A 19,964-nucleotide genomic window follows, 5' to 3' on the forward strand; every position below is an offset into this window, starting at 1 on the left:
TCCCTCCTGCCCCCTTTTTATTTCTTACTTTCTTTTGGTTGTGTAACGACGTCCCTCCGCGGGCTTCTGCGGGCCGAGGAAGTTTCAGAGCAGTGCATTCATCTCCTTCCACCATGGCCCTTATATTATATGAAATGGTGTTTTTCAGCATCCCGGGGTCACGCCAGGCCGGACAGGCAGGCAGGAAAACACCGGGAATAAAACAAGTCTTTTACTTCTCCACATCAGTATTACATTCTGTGAAAACAGGAGAGCAGCACGACTAGATGTGCTTCTACTTTTTCCTGAAAGCATTTCATTGGTTTGGAAGCAGTAGTTGAACCGCTGAACGGTCCTACCTGAAGGCTACACGGTTAGAAACTCTTTTTAAACAAAGAAACATACTCGGCACATGTAAATAACTCAATGCATTAATAGTGAAGAGAAAAGAAAGGAAATGTATGTTTGACCAGACAATAAATCCCTCAGCTGAATGTCCCCGGTTGAAGCACTTCCTGCTGTAACTACAACCTGTACGTGTTTACCTCTTTCTTTTGAATCCATGAGCGCCTTCTTGTTATTCAGTGGAAATCTGAATGAATTCATTCTGGAAATAATTTGCCGTGTGTCACGCATGCTTCCTCGACTGTTTGCAGACGACTGCATTTTATTTGTTTTCGTTCTCTAATGCCGAGTCGCAGGCTGTAACACACACACACACACACACACACACACACACACACACACACACACACACACACACACACACACCGCTTCTTTAGCTCCCGGTTCGCCAAGGAAAAGGGCTCCGGTGACCCTACGACCCCAATCTCACTTGAGACAGATGAAGCAGCCTCTCGCCTTCTCCTCCCTCCTCCCTCCTCCCTCCCTCTCTCTCCTCCCTTCTCTTAACGACGTCTTTGTGACCAACCGAACACTCGGCAACTTTTCCCGATGCACATGATGGCTTTAGAAGGTGTGTGTGTGTGTGTGTGTGTGTGTGTGTGTGTGTGTGTGTGTGTGTGTGTGTGTGTGTGTGTGTGTGTGTGTGTGTGTGTGTGTGTGTGTGTGTGTCTCTCTCAAACGCAGAGGGCCCACTCATCACCAGCTCCGTTGGTGATGCAGGAGAGAGAGCGAGCAATTATGTGCGTTTATGTTCATCACCCGGTCAGCTGCACACCAGCAGCCTCTTATCTGGCTTCTCTTTGTCAACGTTATCAGGAAACATATACGGTGTATGAATGCGTTTCCTCCGTCTCCTCGCTGGCTGTCACTCCCTGCACTTCTCTCTGCTCAGATAATTTCATGCTCCTCATTGCTAGCCAGCCTTCATGCCTAGCTGCCGGTGCCATCCAGACATATTGGGGCTGAGGAAACACAATTTGTCTCCACCGGCTCCCCGCGGACCGGCCCGACTCTTCACACTCTCATTCGTTATGAGACTTTTTTTTTCTTACTAACAAGCGGTGCGTGCTGAGACGCAGGATTAGATCCTGTTTCAAGACATAATTCACAGAATTCGGTCTTCTTAGTGATGCAGCGGGAACGCCACCAACCCCACCGCCCGCCTCCTTCTCCACACACTTACACACCAAGCTCTGTTCCCGGGTGAGCTAAACCGATGGGAGACGATCAAGGTTAAGTTTTGTGTTTCATTGACAGTATTTAGTTAACTTGCTTCAATCGTGGCTCTGAAATGATGAGGCGATACTACAGAGGGATTTATTCCTCACGGAGCTGGGGAAGGAGGAGTTAACAGCGCGCAGCTCCTCTCCTCTACGCTTGATGACATCAGTATTGTCTCTGCATCCATGAAATTAATTTTTCTAATCTTAGTCAGCAGGAGCGGGGGAATTTGCACACATTAATATGGAACTCGATCTGTACTCGCCCACTGCTGCACTCTCTCCCCCCCCCCCCTACCATCTCTCTCTTTCCATCCTTTGTGGGTTTTTTTTGGTTTTTTTGTCCGTGTAAAACCGTAGGCCCGAATGCACCGGGTTTCAAGCCTGACGTATGGAGCTTTGTTGTGGAGGCCGAGGCATCACCGGGCCTCGCCGTGCAACAAGAGCTGGAGACTGCTCTGCTGCATGGCACAAATAAAACGACATAAAAGAGGCTGATTGTCCCCGGCAGACCGGCCGGCTCTGGCTGCAGCACGTTGATTCTCCAGAGGCAGACGCAGCACAGAGGATAAAGAGGATCCGTTGACAATAATTATCCTTATTTGTTTCTCCTCGCAAATACACGCAGGCTGAAATGGTTTCTCTACGCAGGAGTTAAAACCGGCAGTCTGCAGAGGTCCTTTCAAGAAAAGGAGACGATAATCAATACCAAAAAGGCGTCCTGGGGCTAATTTTCATACACAATGAGGTTTTAAATGTCTCTTTAAGGCGATATTTGCGCGTGGCACTAATATGTGCAATGGGAATACACTGAAAACACGAATCCTCTTCTTTTTGCACACACTGAAGAGTTTCCAAGAATACGTGGAGCTGTGAATCACTGCAGTCATCAATTCATGGGGCCTTAAATGGCTCTATAGAAACTATTACCTTACCCAATAGGAAAACATTTGTTGTTTGAGACCACATCAAACCAACCGATGACGTAAGGGATCATAATAGTTCAAGGAATTTCTCTTTTGAGATTCAAACAATTTTCTCGCTCAATAAAGCAGCTTGTAGCTCATAAAGAACATACAAAGGAGCATCTTTTATTGCATTGTTGGACATTTGGAAACCGCTGAGCTTTTCAAGTCAGGAAAAAGTGTTTCAGTGGAAACACTGCAGCCCTGAAGGCTCGCGCTCACTGTACAGATGCTACACATGCTAAGTGGCTACTGCCTGTTACTTCCCCCTCTGTGTGTGTGTGGATTGTAAATAACGGAAATTTAGCGCTCATGCAGACAGGTGTGTGTGTGTGTGTGTGTGTGTGTGTGTGTGTGTGTGTGTGTGTGTGTGTGTGTGTGTGTGTGTGTGTGTGTGTGTGTGTCCTGCTCCAACACGTTCATATCCCCCCCCCCAAATAATTCCTTTGTACAAAATGGAATTGGAATAATAACCATTTACCAATATTGTTTTATGTTTGTTTGATCCCAGTGTGTGTCTCGTAATCCTAACATTCGAGCCTTTTGTGCTGAGCATTTTGTCTCTTTCTGATTAACAACTTAGCACATTAAAGTGAGAAGGAGTAAAATCATTTTCGCAACATAAAAATGTTGTCGATTGAGCTCAGAAAAGCAATTTAGCAGGTTTCACCCCACAGTAATTTCACCCATGTTCTGTTTTAATGGCTTTGTTTTGCAAAAAAAAAGAGGAAAAAAGCTCACGAGAGTCAGAACACTGGAGAGCAGTTCATAAATTGAATTTTAAATTTAGCAGCTGAATTACTATTGTCTCCCATGCCTCCTCCCCTTCCTCCATTGAATGGCATGCCCAGATGAACAAAAGTGAAAAACACATTTGAAGAAAATAAAAAACAATTTCTGTGTATTCCCTCTAGTTTTTTATCTGCTGTCCCTCCTGGCACAAACACGATTCACTTTGTGTCATATTCATAATTTTTTTCCTAAGTACAGTCATTTCTCTGAGGGGAGGAAAAAAAAAATCACATTTCAATTTGTCAAGAATTGTTGTCATTTTTTTGTGCCTGGTGGTGTGAGGGGAAGGGTGTTCATATCTCCAGGAAAAGGCTGCAGTGCGCTGAAATCTCATTTAGTGGAACTTGTCATGAGAGCAGATTTGAGGTTTCGTTTAGGAAAGCAGAGGATATTCTTTTTTTCTTTTTCTTTTCTTTCTCCGTGGACAGGTGTGGATGAAGTCATGTGTAGAAGATGGTCCAATGCATCAGATGTAATTTGATTGTGGCTGTTTGATTTAAGAATTTCTCTCCACATGTGAGAGAGATGATGAGATGCAGTGAGGAGAATTCAGCCAGCAGCACAATCTTTTGCTTAAATGTGTGTTTGTGTGTGTTTAATCGAGTGTCCACTTCTCTGCTCCCTAAACTCGGAGGTTGTTTTCCGTGCTCAGTACCTTCCTAAGTGCAGCATTTAATGTTTTTTTGCAAGCATGTGTGTACACTTGGCGGCCGTGTGAGGGGAATTACTTGTGTTGTGCTCAGTGTTTTTGGCAAACGGAGGACCTCTTGAGATGGATTGGTGAACTGGATGGAGTCTGGGTGTGTGTGTGTGTGTGTGTGTGTGTGTGTGTGTGTGTGTGTGTGTGAATGTGTACAGGTGTGTGCGTGTGCGTGTGTGTGTGTGTGTGTGTGTCCCATATCACGAGTGGCACAGTGCCCTGGATTTTCAGAAACCAGAGCGTGCCGATGTTGCTTGGTGGACTCGTGTGTGTTTGTGTGTGTGTTGTGGGTGTCCAAACATTTGAGAAGGTCATGCGTTGCCCTTTTACTCGAGCAGAAACACCATTAACGCTACTTTAGAAACGTATGACCGGCATCAATTTGAGAACATCAAAAATGCTCTAAACAAATTTCTGCTTTGATGTTGCCTCAGTTTAACTCTGTGTTGCCGGACCGACTCCGTTTCAGCAGCATTCAGAATTAAGTTATTAGTCACTTCTTACTGAGCAATAAAACGTCAAGTCAAATGACATCATCAGACTGCTAACGCTCGGTTAGCAATGATCTGACGTCAGTTTGTTGAAAACCAGTCATGGATTTCTTTACACTGTCATCTGCTGCAGGTACATCATGTCATGGAGTACGAGGACACGCCTCTCCAGCTGCACTCAGGCTGTCTATAATATCAAAAGCAGTTATACTGAAGGGAAAATATTCAAAGACAAAACCTGTTAAACTACAGTTTAGTACATTTCCCATATTCACACTTATTAGGAGAGACAAATGTTTCACTCAACTTATAATTGAAAAACTAAATTCACTGTTATGTGAGATGATAATGAGCGTGATGTTTATCAAATATCCTGCTGTCATTTGTGATGCTGTGATGTTTGTGCCGTCCACTTTTGTTTTCCAGATCGCATTCGGGAACAAACGTGTTGCCTATGGATTTATTTGAGAAGTTGCCTTTTCCAATCAAGCACAATAAATTATTGTACTAGATTGAGATTTCTTCTGATGATGAGGTAGGGTTAATCATGCTGCCCCTCCACGGGCTTCCTTGATGTTTCCTAATCAGCTGGGTTTTCAGGGAGGGGGCTGTTAAAGAGACAGGAGCCGAACCGGTTGGAGGACAAACTGAGGACCTGATTAAAAGGCCAGAATAAAATAAGGAAGGATTTTTTTAAACTGTGAATCACGCAAAGTTACTCGAGTGGAGTCTCCGAATACAATGGAACTCCTGGAAATGAGCACAATAGGTCTCCTTTTAGTTCATCCATCAGTATTTCAAAATACAAATGATTTTTCTACCAGGAACATTTTTAAACCAGTTTTACGCACAATGGCTCATGACTTTAATTATCCCCTAATGTGCTTCAATCTAATGCTGCTGATGATTTTGTCATTTTGTTCAATGCCAGTTCGGTGCGATACTTAAATGTTTTATTTTAGATCCTCACTGCTGGAGCACTCGGTGACTTTAGCTGCTGCAACTAAGGGAATGATTCACTTATTAGCAGTTTCATACATGAAGGAGGACAAAGTAAAGAGCAACAGTTCCCTGCAATTCACGAGCGGGGCTACAACCTTGTATTAAAACACACATCAGTAAATGTCAGAGACATTTTTTCTCTTTGTCAGGATTAGACTCTTGAAATCCTGGTGAGGTGAACCTTTGCAGAATAACCCCCCCTCTCCTCACACACACCTCCCATGCTGTGAAATACCTTTAGACACTCAAGAACACTCATCCCTCCCTCTCCAGCTTTCTTACTCCATCTCTCTCACTACCCAAACACTCTTTTTTTTTTTTTTTCATCTCTCTCTGTCTTCCATACGCTGTGAAATAGTCCAAACTGCTCCACGCACATGCCTCGGTAGACAAAACCACTTTAAAGCTGGAGCGCTGTAACCGTCCACACGTAACCTGCTGAATAAAGTGCTCCCATCCCCTGACATCTCTTCTTGATATTAGCCTGGCAATATGAGGCAGCGACCATTTCTCCTCTACGATAGACGAGGTGATATTGAGTTGGGGAGATGGGAGGGAACTGAGGAGGGAGCGGGTGGTGGTGGAGGAGGGGGGGGGTAGCAGTTTGAGATGAGAGAGAAGTGGTGAGACTGTGTGTGTGTGTGTGTGTGTGTGTGTGTGTGTGTGTGTGTGTGTGTGTGTGTGTGTGTGTGTGTGTGTGTGTGTGTGTGTGTGTGTGTGTGTGTGTGTGTAAGTAAGTAACAGTTGGAACAAAATGTCATAAATCGCTCATGATCCTACACTGCGGAGACAAAAGGGGGAAAGCATGAGAGGAGACGGGGAAGATAGAAGAACTCCACATTATCTGACCGGCAGACAGACAAACACGTCGCTACGGGTGACGGATCGGCATTACCCCGACACACTGTACTGGAATTTTCCAACGGTTAACCGAGACCCCAAACAACCCCAAAAATGGCTCTGAAATACTTCACAATGGAATAAATTGCCCTTAGTCGGCACGTTCTCTTTCTTCCATGTGAAGCCGGTTCCCCAGGTGAGGCTGTGAGCAGGTACACGGCCGGCTCCGATGCCTCCAATTCCCTCCTGGGATTTGAAGTTGCAAGCTTAAAATGCCTCTCCACATTTTTTAATTGTAAAGTTTGGACTCCCGCATCCACATTGTCCTCACCCTTTCTTTTTTTTTTAATACCTCACTATTCCCACCAGAGAGTGCGAAGGGAAGGCTGCGTGGATGTGGGAACAAGGCCATTGCGGTATTTATTGCCACTGCTTCCCATCACTTTAAACAACATTTTGAAAGCTCCTTCAGGCATTAAAACAAAGATACAAGCTTTAGGTTTTAATTAAATCATTTTATTTTGGCCCTCCTCCAGGGAAAGTTTGCTCCTGATGCTTTGCTTACTTAATTCCATTTGGCGATCATTTATGATCTGTAGACATCAATTTAAAGCTTCCTCTCATTGTGCCATAATAAAATAAATCAGTGCTGGCTGTGGTTTGAAGTGTGTACGCTAAGTGGGTTTAGTTAGGGTTTCCAACTTGGCAGACATTCATTTGAACACCTCTCAGCCAATCACAATGCACCGTCATGAATGAATGTCAAATGTTTGCCAAAACAGAAATGCTGATGCCGGATCATTAATCTCTCTTTTCTGTCTACAGGTGGCCTCCATGGACTTCATGGCCATGAAGCGCTCACAGGGGTACGGCATGGCCAACAATCCCTACTCCACCGCACAGCAGCCAGGGGGCGGGACTTACACCCCCAGCCAGCCATACACGTCGCCTCCTCCGCATCGATATCCAATGAGCATGCAGGGGAGGGGCCAAATGGGCTTGGGCGGGATGCAGTATCCCCAACAGCAGGTATGTCAACAAGCCCAAATGTTTTACCTCTGAGTGTGTGCATGTGTGCATGTGTGCGCGCGTGTGTGTGTGTGTGTGTGTGTGTGTGTGTGTGTGTGTGTGTGTGTGTGTGTGTGTGTGTGTGTGTGTGCGTGTGTGTGTGTGTGTGTGTGTGTGTGTGTGTGTGTGTGTGTGTGTGTGTGTGTGTGTGTGTGTGTGTGTGCTTCCTGAATGAATCAACCCTCTCTGCAGTGCCGTTCCAGATATTGTAGCTGGTATTAGAAGCGATATTGCGATGGGACATGTGCTTCTCGCCGTGAACATTCTCCAGCGATTTTCCCCTGAAGGCTTGGCATGTTCGATTTGAGATGCAGCCTAAAATACCAGGCAGCACATTTCCCACCCAGACATGTGGCGGTGTCACTCCCGTTCATCACTCAGCTCCTGTTAGACTCCCTCCGGAGCGGGATGGTGTGAGGTATGAGTGTTATGTGTGTTAGGATGTTCGTTGTTAATGCTGGTTTGATGGTGTGTTTGTGCACTTGATTATTTATTTGTGTGTGTGTTTGATTCCAGGGTTTGTATGGAATGCTCTCTGTGTAGTAAACATAGATGCAGCACAGTCGGCCCACGTCACGTCTCTGTGCAGCACAATAGGTCTGTGTTGGAGACAATAGTGCTTCTGTCTGCTTTATTGAGTCTTAAGTAAATCCCATTTGGACTGGAAGGGTGTGTGTGTGTGTGTGTGTGTGTGTGTGTGTGTGTGTGTGTGTGTGTGTGTGTGTGTGTGTGTGTGTGTGTGTGTGTGTGTGTGTGTGTGTGTGTGTGTGTGTGAGAGACCATTTAGTTTCATCTGTGCAGTTTTGTGGTGAAACAGCAGCACTGAGCGCCACAGAGGGTGTGTGTGTGTGTGTGGGGGGGGGGGATGTTTCCTGCTGTCACTGCCTGCTATATTTAGTCAGCCGGGTCTCTTGGCCTGGACTTGAACACCTCTCAGTGGGAGGCGAGCGAGCTTCCACACATCGCATGACCACAAAAAGAAAGAGGAGGAGAGGAACGCAAACGAGCCGACAGACTTCCTGTATTGTCTGAAAATGGTGTACAGATGTGTGAAGATGCAGAGAAGAAACATTCTTTCACATTATGCAGTGGAAATACGCACTTTTCTGAGGAAAACATTGTTAAATGGGGAAGGAATTAACAAATAGGGACGCTGGGAAGTTAGTTTATTCGTGTCCTTTCTGACGTCTGAGGAATTAAAATATCTCGGTTGGTCTTACAGATAAATTACAGATGAACCAGTACGTGTTGGATCTGAACTCATACTGTGTTCTTAAAATATATATTGGCCTCTATTGCATCAGTTATCATTTTTTTTTCTCAAATGATGTCTGATGGAGTTCCTTCTGAGGTAAAGAGTTGTCTTAGCGAGAGCGTGTAATGTGGCTTAAACCCGACACACATTCAGTCTGCGGTCCTGAAACTCAGACTTCATCGCTGCAGGTCTAAAACCTCCTCTGACGCAGTTTGATGATGTCAACACTCCCCCCAAAATGTGCTCTACTGAGCCTCATCAGGGGTTTTGCGGTATGAAATACACACAACTGGGAGCGAGCGGGGTGTGTATGTGAAGACACGCTGTGCATGGAGAGTAATGCCGATCCATTATGACGTACAGTCAGTCACACACTCAAAAATACATCCTGGTGCTGTTGTGTGATGAAATCCTCGGGCGTATTACATAGGGGAGGCTGTGGTTGGGGTAGCAATCACTGCCTAGCGTTATGGAATGTAATTAGTTCAAATAGAATTAGTTGTTCACTCCGGCTATAGCCATGGGAACCGCTCTTCTAAAGTTTCTAATTATCTGGCTCTGGCTTTAAAAGCAGCACCACCGCATTGCCTATCTGCAGCCGGTGAAATCTAGCTCACAGTAATGAGTTCGGAGGAGGAGGTTTAATTCCACACTCTCAGATGAGCGTAATGAGCCTCACCTACAGAAAAGCGGTCAGGGGTCTGAAGGAGGGGGGAGGGGGGTCTGAAAAATGAACGCTTCACATACGTGCTGCAAAATTTACCATAAATCAATTCTTAAAGCGACTGTTAATTGACAAGACGTCAAAAGACTTGTTGCCGTCGTGTCTGAAGGAGGAGAACGTGGCATCCTGCCCTTTTTTTTTTTCTTCAACCCAGATGTTGCACAACTGTCCCAGGATCAGCTGCATCAGCAAGGGGCACCGTGGGTGATGTAAGACGCAGCACACACAATCTCCCATGATGCATCGCACTTCAGGGCTGAGACCTCAGCTTGTCACTGCCGAGCATGCTGGGATGTTGCCAGGCAACGTGACGTCAACAAGGATGTGTGTACATCTATCTCTGATTTCCACGGGACTGAGGGACCATGTGTGTGTGTGTGTGATGGTGGGGGGGGGGGTAACAGTGGAACAAAATGTCTTCTTTGACTGCCTTTTATTACTGTGATTAAATTCAGCTAAAATTAAGCCTTATTTGTTTTAAATAAGAAGTCCACAGGAATATGTATGTTTCATCCACTGGAGTTATCATATCATCAAAAATAGTGTGATTACTCCTGATTAGAGCAGCACTTATTTCAAGTGTTTTATTTTGGAATTATAGAAACACCTATTTTATCATTTATTTTATCCCTGGAGATATTTAGCCATGTGATTAGTTTTTTAAGATAGTTGACATTCCCCCCCCCCCCCACACACACACACACACCTCACCCCCCCCAGTGCTATGATGCTAACTGTAATTTTGACACATCCACAAACAAACTTGTGCAGGAGAGGAGAGAGGGTGAGAACGTACAAAAAGACTTTTCTTATAATTCATGCAAACACCTCGACTGAACCGTTTCCTTCATCTGGATGTCGGCGGTGGAAAAGGCTTATTGGTGTTCTTGTAAACATGCTCACTGTGTGTGTAACCCGGAGGCGATGGCTGACCCTTGAATCCAGGTTGACTCATAGTTTCTGGGGGACCGTGTTTACCTGTTCAGGCCCCCGAGCTGAATGTCTGGTGTTATCTGTATGAAATCACAGGAATGCATTCACAGACCGTGCATCTATCCCCACGCTGATGTAACCATACGTGCACTCACACACATGCACAGCACTGCATTTCACTTCCAATTAAGTACTCCACTCATGGCCTCCTTTCCTTAATCCAGCCGTAGGAAGCAAGCACCGACGCCAATCTCACTGTTGATGTCTGAGAGACAGAAAAAAAACAGCCTCATCTTCCCCACCTGCCTCCAGCAAATAAGCCTAGAAGTTGCATTGGGCGTAGTTAGCGTCATGCTGCGTCGGCATGCATGTTAGTGAGAGACAGTTTGAGTGTCAGGGAGGGCGAGAGACAGAGTGTGCATGTGAAATAGTGTAAGAGACTGCGTGTGTGTGTGTGTGTGTGTGTGTGTGTGTGTGTGTGTGTGTGTGTGTGTGTGTGTGTGTGTGTGTGTGTGTGTGTGTGTGTGTGTGTGTGTGTGTGTGTGTGTGTTTTGAGTGATGGGAGCCAGAACAAATATATCAGCTCAAGGAAAGAAAGAAGAGAAAGAGGAGGAAGCAGAAGAAGGAGGCAGGTGTCTTGGGGATGACAGGCCACACGAGAAAGGCGTCTGTTTGGGAAGTGGAATGAAGTTGAAAACGAGAAAAAAGAAAAAAAAAAGAAGAAGAAGAAGAAAAAAACACTGCCGCCAATTCTGAGCGTAATTTCCTGTGATGTCAAAGTTGGCAGATGGAGAGGGAAAGGAATTTGAAGGAAACATTAGTGTTTGATGTGAAAAGAGGGGAGGGGTGATGGAGTATGAGAAAGAGCAGGAGAAAAAAAAGATATCCTGGGAAATGAAGGGGAGAGAGAGAAAGACGAAAAAGGGAGGAGTGTGTGGAGGTGGGGAGGTGGGGGGGGGGTGAATGTGTCAATGAGTCAGGCAGAAGCCATTACCAGTGTTGGCTGTTTGTTCCTTGCACACTGGGCCAACTTAATAGAAGCCAAGCATTTAAAGTCAAGTAGAAATGTGGCTGACCCGCCACCTGTTCAGCACACAAACCACAACATCGCTCCACAAACCTGTTCTCATTGTGTAATTATCAGGGGAAAGAAAGAGAAAAATAACGCCTCTGTTCTTTATAAAGCGCGTCTGTATTCTTTTCAGCTGGACGACAGCTGTGTACATTCCTCCACTATAAGCAACACTCAAAGATGGCTCTCCTCTGTTTGGATTCATTTCATGTCACATTTCTGCAACACAACATGTTTGCGAGTGTTGTTTTTTTTTGTGCGTGTTTGAAACAGCGAAAACCACAAAACTAAACCATTGTGAAGTAACTTTGTCACGTCTGCATTTTATTCCTTTATGTAAATAGTTGTGCACACTCCATTAAGCTGTTATTTAAATGAAACAGTTCAACGGCAGCAGTAATTAAATCTACATAGAGCTCTTTTTGCGGTGTAGCAACAGGATATGCCGTTTTCATTGAAGACATTTTCTACATGTTGCAGTAGAAAAAGCACAGCTGTAATAAATGAAATAAATGATGTCTGTGTTCCATTTGGCTGCATCGGTTTTAGGGTCCTGGTATTGTGTGCATGCTCTCCGACTGCCACGCTGAACCGGTTGAGTGGAACACGTGAATAATAGAGAAAACATGAATAATATCTGCTTCTTTCCTACAATGGCAAGTCCAAATGTCTGCAGTGAAAAAGACCCATCACAGAGACTACTGTAAGTGATCCATTAGAGCCACGGAGAAGAATGGGTTCCAGGCTAATGCTTTCATAGTTTCCACTATTTTTGATTGTAAACATCTTAACCATATCTAAATGATTGTAATGGCCTCCAGTCATTATTAGAAATACCAGTTCATTACAACCCATTATGCAGTATTTTGCACATAGAAACACCGTCGACAAACCAGAAAGAAGAGCTAATAAACAGTATTTCCACTGCTTTCCTGTACGGTTGACGTGTTGAGGAACCATCTTGAATTTTGAAGTCGATGTTGTTGAGGTTTTTCCTACTTTCTCAGTCAGAAATCCAACTTAAGGGGTGTTTGGGGTGAAATTTCAGACAGAGAAGGTTTTACATTCCCAAAAGGAACGCACTGTGATTTATTGGATCCAGAAGGGACTTTTAATTAGCACTTGATTAAAAGCAGGCGAGCTGAAAGGTCAGTCAGGTGAACCTAAATACAGACAGCACGAGCATCCAATGTGGGGCAGATATTCTGTATGTTCTCCACAGGTGCCTCATTAGAGCGACTGAGGTCGTAACCATACCGTAGTAATAGTAACAATAGCACAGTAATCGTGTGCTTGTGTTTCTCCTTTCAATACACTGACAATAGAAATAAAGACTGAGAAAAGGGGGTGGGGGGGCATATTTCACCCTCAAACCATTTTCCGACCTTGAATCAAAGTCTTTTGCTTTCCGTGAAGTTCCACTGCATGAACTCACTTTTTAATCTCAGAGTTGCTCTTCGTGATCGACATGAAACAGTTCACTTGGTTCCAGCTGGTTTTACTGACGACATTAACGATGGCAGAGTCCCAGTAAGTCGTTACAGTGAGACCGTAAGCTACCATGAACGACACCAGTACCCTGAAACTGATTGGCTGGATGGAAGTCAGCTGTCTTTTTATTATTTACATGTGGGATTTAATGTTTCTCGTCAGTGAAGAAGGGACAACACCTCTGTAGGTTGCAGGTGTTTTCAGACCTTGGAAGCATGTTATGTTTCCACCCCCTTTGGTAAATATTGATTCAGACCAGCCATTACTTCTGAATTTTACCACACTCCAAATGCCAACAAATATAACAGCATTTGTAAATATTCCCTACATTAGCATCAAATACTTGTTTTAAGTTTCCATTAAGACAAAAAGCTGTAAAAATCCTTGTTGGTCCAAACATCATCTTGTGGATTATCGACTTAAAGGAGTTAGATGGGTAATTTACTACATCGATTGAGCCTGGGCAGGGGGGGGGGGGGTCCTCACCAACGGAGAGAGTGAGGGCCACTTGGAAGCACTTAGGGGCCCCAGGCGCTGGGGTTGTCTCTGGGGTTAATGCAGCCAGCGCTGCTGCCTCTGACGGATGGCTGGGAAGCCCCAATAAATCAGCCCCTCTGCCAGGAAAGATGGAGGGAGAGGAGGGTGGGTGGGGGTGGGGTACAAAGGGGACCACTCCAGCCTCATCACAGCACGCCCCTTTTGGAAAGGCTCTTGAAACATCGCAGGCTCGCCGTTCCAAGTCCACATCTTGTCCACACAGATACACACAACGTGCACTTTTCTTTCTTCTGTCTTTGCAACAACTCCAGACCTGCACGGCACGCCAACCCCCGGGACCCTGGGCAGCTTCAGCTCACAATTAAACAAGACATTAGGAGGGAGAGGGAAGTGTGTGTGGGGGGGGGGGGGCAGAGAAGAACAGGATTGAAAGAAAGGAGGACAACGATATGGAAAGGCTGATTAATTAGGGGTTCCTCTCTGGCTACAGAATAGATGAAGTTTCAGGATCAATTAATTAGTGAGCTAGCCTACGCACGTCAATGGCTCTAATAGCCTGCTCTCATTTGTAACTTTTATTACCCCACTGCTGTGGAGTGGCTCTCAGCCAATCAAACGCCACGTGAAACCCATGCGATGTGGCCATTAACTAGAAAGAGGGGACGAAGACGACTCCCCGATTCTCAGGAGTGATGCTATCAATCACACCGATGTAAAGAGTCTGTATGCTGAACCTACGGTAAAACAAAAAGTACGAAGGTAGCAGGGATGTAGGACAAGAGACTGGCGATATGATGAGACCCTGTGGATTCCACATTAGTTATATTACAAACCCAGCTGTCACTTATTTCCTGCTGTTGCATTACTTGTACGAGCAGCAAACTCCATCATTCCCGCTCAGAAAGCTGCAGTAATGTTGGGGTTTCATATGATTCGGTGTTGAAAGCAGGCAGTCGTTGTAAAACGTCACTAACGGCGTGTTTTGTTTCCGTTTTTTTCTTTTACAGATCCGTGCTCGACGCTCCGTGTCTGCGGCGCTCTATATGTGCTTATTGATAAGATAAAAGAGCAGAGAGATGAAAGTGGTGCGAAACGGAGGGAGTGAGGAGGAGAGAGCAAAGAAAGGGATGCTTTTCCATCTTTGCGGAGTTACAAGGGGATTAGTCGCTGCTCTAATTGGCTCACCGAGAATTCATCTCAGTTTTCATCCAGATTAGAGATAGATTTTTACGCAGGTCAAGTCTGCTCCGGCATCTCCGCTTCTTCGTTTGTACTGTAGAACGGAGAAGTGAGGAGATGTGACACGCCGTCAACATTTGAAAACAGATCTGAGAAGGCGTAGATTGGCATGATCAAGGTGTTACCGAGATTCAGCTCGCTTCCCTCCGCTTGGTGTTACACTGAAGATGAAGATGGGGCCTATTTTTAAAGACTATAGACTTCGAAGAACATCTTCAGTCTCGACTAACTAAATATAAGTTGACCTAAATATTAATATGACCCCCCTCCCTTATAGCAACAACAGTTTTTGAAGTTTAGCGCTAATTACAGGGAGATAAATAATCAGTCCGTCCCAGAAGGATCGGCATTAATGTGTTGATTCTTCTAGAAGGAGACAGATTCACGGACTCTTCAGGATGAAGACCGTGACCCCGTGACCCCGTCGTCATCACATCTCCAGCAGACGGATGTCAACAATCCGTTTAACAAGGCGACGCCTCCTCGGCGTGTCGGCGTCCAGGAGAGACGGCCTCCCAGCGGGGGCTCGTCAAACACCAGTATAATCTCCTGAGCTCACGGTGACCGCCAATGGTGCAAAAGTGTATTTCAACTAGAAAGCAACCCTCCCTTCCCCCCTTCCCCTTCCCTCTCCCTCCTCCCCCGTTCAGATGTAATTGACATGACTCCTACACAAGTTCGAGCCTGTCATCACAGCGAGCGGTGAGAAATGAGCCGAGCCGCCGTGTTGTGAAATGATTGATCTGAGAGACGTGGCGGGGCTATTTAGTGCTCAGATGTGATGTTTACATGTGTCACGAGCTTTCTTTCCTCCGTAATTTGATGATTATTTTCAATCTGTCAAGAGTGAATATGGTTTGAGGTAGATCTTGTACTCGGTTTCTCTTTCCCCTTCGACATTCAACATTGAGGAATTCTGTTGGAAGACATTTCAAGCGATTGATAAGCTATTTATCAGTCTCTCTCATTCTTTAGGGAAACCGCCTGCAACTTCAGCATCGCTGAACCCGCTTCACTTCCCTCTCTCGTATTCAGATCCATTTTTGACCCCTACATCAATGCATCACATTTGCTTTTTTGTCTTTGCCTCTTTCTCAATTTCCACGTCTCTTCTGCCTTTCTTGGCCTCAGATTGGGGTCAGGAGTTTAGCAGGGGAAAACATTTGAGCCGGTGGCACTGGGCCCAGAGCCTCTCGCAAAAAAAATACAGAAAAAAAAAAAGCTAAATTGCTGTTCACACACGCATTACAGAGAGCATTAACCTGCCCTGCTCTGCCTCTCCAAATATCTCCATTATGGCTGTGCCTGGAACAACAGAACCGCAGCGAGCTGCAGTCACCGAGCAATAAAACGCCTTCAACGAGTGGCCTCTTTGTTGTTTTTTTCTTTTAAACATCAATTGATGTGAGAAACAGCGAATTAGAGTAAGAGAAAAATAAAGACAGACAGACAGACGGGGGGGCAGAGAGCAAGAGAGCAACATTTGGCAGTCTTCAGAAAGGGATCCAAGATGAAGATATAAAAAAAATCTAAAAACAGGCCTGGGTGTGTTTCAGTCGATGGCAACACCATCTACTCGCTTTCACTCGCCGTCAGAACGATTTGATGTTATCAACGGGTCAAAGAGTCAGTCGTTGAATAGCAGCCTTGTGTTTTCATGCGGGGATTAAATAAACTGCTGTCTACATGAAGTGTGCCGTGCTTCATACAATTAGTTTTCTATTCAGTTTTGTCTTGATGTGTCAGAGTTCAGGCTGCCGGTATGTCACCACTCCACAACCCTCCTCCCGCCCCTCCATCCTCCTCTCGCTCCTCCAAGGGCAGCTCACTCCTGATGTCCATGTTCTCCCGACGGATGAGGAGTGGGAGGAGCGAGATCAAAGAGATGAAGAGTGCCGTCACCTTGGAGGGGCGGGGGTGGGGGGTAGAGGGCGGATGGGGGGTAGGGAGGATGCGGGATGCGGGTGCTATCATGAGAATAGTGATGCGTCCCCTCTTCTTTCCCTTATGTTTAATCATGAGACTTTTGATGCCGACGCCTCGCATTTCATTAAGGGACTCACCTTCGTCTGCGGTTCACGAGTGCACGTAGCGGCTGAGTGGCTGATCTTATCACCACACAGCTGAGGAAGGTGGATGATTTGTTTTGGTCCAGAGTGGAACGATAACCTTTCGCCGGCTCTACCAGCTCAGCTCGGATGTGAGACCTCTAATGGGTTTCTGAGGATGTCAACTGTATACGTAGCAGAAATGGAGGGAGTTGATATTCATATTACCGATGAGCGACTCCAGCAGACGCAGCGCTAGCGCCTTCTGTTATTATACTATTAGTCTTGTTGTCTTTAATGCACTTGTGTTGCTGCACATAGCGAAGAGCCTTGGCTTTAAACATATTGGCATCTCAAAAAAAAATTAAACCAATAAATTCACACCCAACATCCAATGCAGTGTTTGGATCATGGATCATCGTCAGCTGGGACTGAAGTCAAAACGCTGCACCATGTTTTCTCACCACCGTGTTGGAAGTGCTTAAAGATCCGATCGTCTCTACTGCGTGTGTCATGCAAAAGAGCCAATGAAAACAGATAGTCAAAGCTGTCATATTGACATTTAAGGTGTAACAATTGATTCATGATGAACTCGAGCCCCGTTTTGATCCGCTACCATTTGCCCTGTTGAAGTTACTATATTATGTGTTAAAACTCAGCACTTGTATAAGCTATAAAAAAAAAAAAAAAACGTGTCAGTTATAGAATATCTTACAAAAGATGTGATCCTGGAAACTCCTCAAACCTGTCTTATGTGTTATGTGTAACTTTTCCAATATTAAAACTATTCAGAGAAGCTTTTCTTTGTTTCTTTTATTTTTACGGGCCATTTTGTTGTTGTTGTTGTTGTTTGTAGAGCAGACAATGCAGGTCGACTGAAAAATGTTACAGTTGGATCATTTAAATGTTTCAACCACTTACGGAAAATAGATGAGCTGACTGCCACGGTTGTCAGTTATTTTGATACCGGTACACTTTTTCATTCTTTTGATTGACAGATCTGTCAACACTGGCATTTATCTCTTACTGTTTTCCTGCTGCGCTCCCGTGCTGAAATTTTCTTTGATTATCTGCTCTTAAGTTCGCTGTTCGATTTCCTGAAATGCTATAGAGTGTAAATGTGAAAAAAAAAATCCAGTTTCATTTTGCACAAAACTCAGACAGTATTGTAAACAAAGACGTCGCTTTGAATCAATGATGTTGAGCTTTCAGTGTTTAGATGCTAAAGTGAGCGCGTAGATATATGATATTGTAGAAGCCACAAAGATACAGGTCGGATCAGGTTCTACTGACCCCAAGAAAAATCCAAACATTTGGTGTGTGGTCGGTGACACGGCGCCAAGAACAACCTGGTCAACAACAACAAATTAAATCTTTGGAAATCCATTTTGTTTTCTCTGTTACAGTTTGTTTGACAGTTTATCTGGTAAATTCAACCGAAGTCTAACTGCTGAATCTGTGGACTTGGAAAATTGTTTCCATTCTGTATACTGTTGGTATTTGTTTGTTGTTGTTTTTAACTATGAGTATGCAGTATAAACAGAGCAGTCAGTCAAGTCATCGGGTGTAATAACACTTAATTACAATTAAGTACATGTTTGTATGCTGACATATTCAGTTGTTCATCAATAGTTTACTTTTAAAAAGCTAAGTTTTCTTATTAGCACATCCAATTTTGTAGTTTATTTCAAGTCTAATAAATTACACATCTATATTTCTGTCTTATGCGAGTTCCAAATAACGTTTTGTCTTCGTCGCTCTTTTACATGAGCCTGGTTCTGATGGTTCCACTGGCCCGGTGCTCCGTTTCAGTCGTTGCTGTGATAATTGTCTGGAAAACCCTGTTGGCATGAAGGTTTGCTCAGCTGCTCTGGGAGGTGGACCAATGAGTAGGCACTCTGCTCACTGTTGTTTTACAGCCTGGTGAATTTTGGTGCACAGCACTGCCCATTAGGATGTAATGACTGGCAACAAACCCCAATGGAGCGAGGCCAGACCCGTATATTCATGCAGAGGATTTGGGTCTGGTAATACCAAGCTAGTTTCCCATCATCCCTCTGAGGCTCATCCTCCATCCTCCGCTTCTCTTTTACACTTCGTCTGTGTCGCCCTTTTCTCTCCACATATCTTCCTCTCTGCATCACCGTCTTTATCCATCTCTCTCTGTCTTTATCACGTGAAACATCGCTTTATCTTTCCCTTTAAGTATCTCAGTGTGTAACACCCCGTCCTCTATCTGCCTTCTGCCTATCTCTCCATCTCTGCCTCTCTAAACATCCTCCCGTCTCTGCATCTCTTCACATGTCTGCATCGGGCTTTTTTGTGTCGTCTTTTGTGTCAGTCTATGTCAGCTCATCTGACTTCCTATTTCTTGTAACAGTTTAAATCTTTCTTCTTTCATTGTCAGCAGGCACAACGAGCATGATAGCATGTGGATGCTAATGCGGCTGCACTGCTGATGTGCGCCCCTGTCAGGCCCGTGTGTGTGTGTGTGTGTGTGTGTGTGTGTGTGTGTGTGTGTGTGTGTGTGTGTGTGTGTGTGTGTGTGTGTGTGTGTGTGTGTGTGTGTGTGTGTGTGACTGCGTTTGGGGGTCGGGGTGGCAGCACAGCTTAGCGCTCTGGTTGGCTGAGCCCATCTGTCACTCAAAACAGGCAACCTGTGGTCCCGGTCACCAGCCAGCCGTATCGGTACGGTGACAGAATTATGAAAATTCCTGTCTATTGCTCATTGGCCCAATTGAATTACAAGAAGTGCCTTGTTCCGTGGAAGGTTTTTTAACGGCTGATTTAAGGCGCACACACACACACACACGTGCTCCAACACACACACACACACACACACACACACACACACACACACACACACACACACACACACACACACACACACACACACACACCACCGTCTTGAATACGGGTTGGCATTGGCTATTTATTCCCACCATTTGCAGAACAGGAAGATATTGTTCGCCTTCTCATACGACTCTTGTTTTGATAGATTTTTGATTGAGTTATTCCCAGTGTTTGTGTTCGTGTGTGTGTCTTTGGATCTTAATATGCCGCCAAGGCTTTTGTTTTCATCACACTGTTTCTGCAGTTTATGGAGAATTATTTGCTTCACAGGACGTCTATTCTGCGTCATTTCTCCCTACAGCACTTCACATCTGTTGTCATTTCATTACAGACATTTATTTGACACCGTGTGCCTGCCAAGGCACTCTGGATAAATCACAGTTATTTTG

The 19,964-nt window shown here is 45.0% G+C and overlaps 1 protein-coding gene across 4 annotated transcripts in view; it reads left to right on the plus strand.

Moving 5' to 3' along the window:
* The window catches only part of LOC138632947 (AT-rich interactive domain-containing protein 1B-like), a 158,672-nt gene that overhangs the window by 16,490 nt on the left and 122,218 nt on the right, over window positions 1-19,964 (plus strand). For all 4 annotated transcript variants that reach the window (XM_069718869.1, XM_069718871.1, XM_069718872.1 and 1 more), the window contains exon 2: window positions 7,220-7,423. In XM_069718869.1, the coding sequence (XP_069574970.1) occupies window positions 7,220-7,423 (204 nt within the window). The remainder of the gene's footprint in view (window positions 1-7,219; window positions 7,424-19,964) is intronic.

The sequence above is a fragment of the Brachyistius frenatus genome, unplaced genomic scaffold (assembly GCF_029030835.1).
Source record: "Brachyistius frenatus isolate BFR_SWC_R1_liver_20210118 unplaced genomic scaffold, ASM2903083v1 Contig_201, whole genome shotgun sequence".
Lineage (NCBI taxonomy): Eukaryota > Metazoa > Chordata > Actinopteri > Embiotocidae > Brachyistius > Brachyistius frenatus.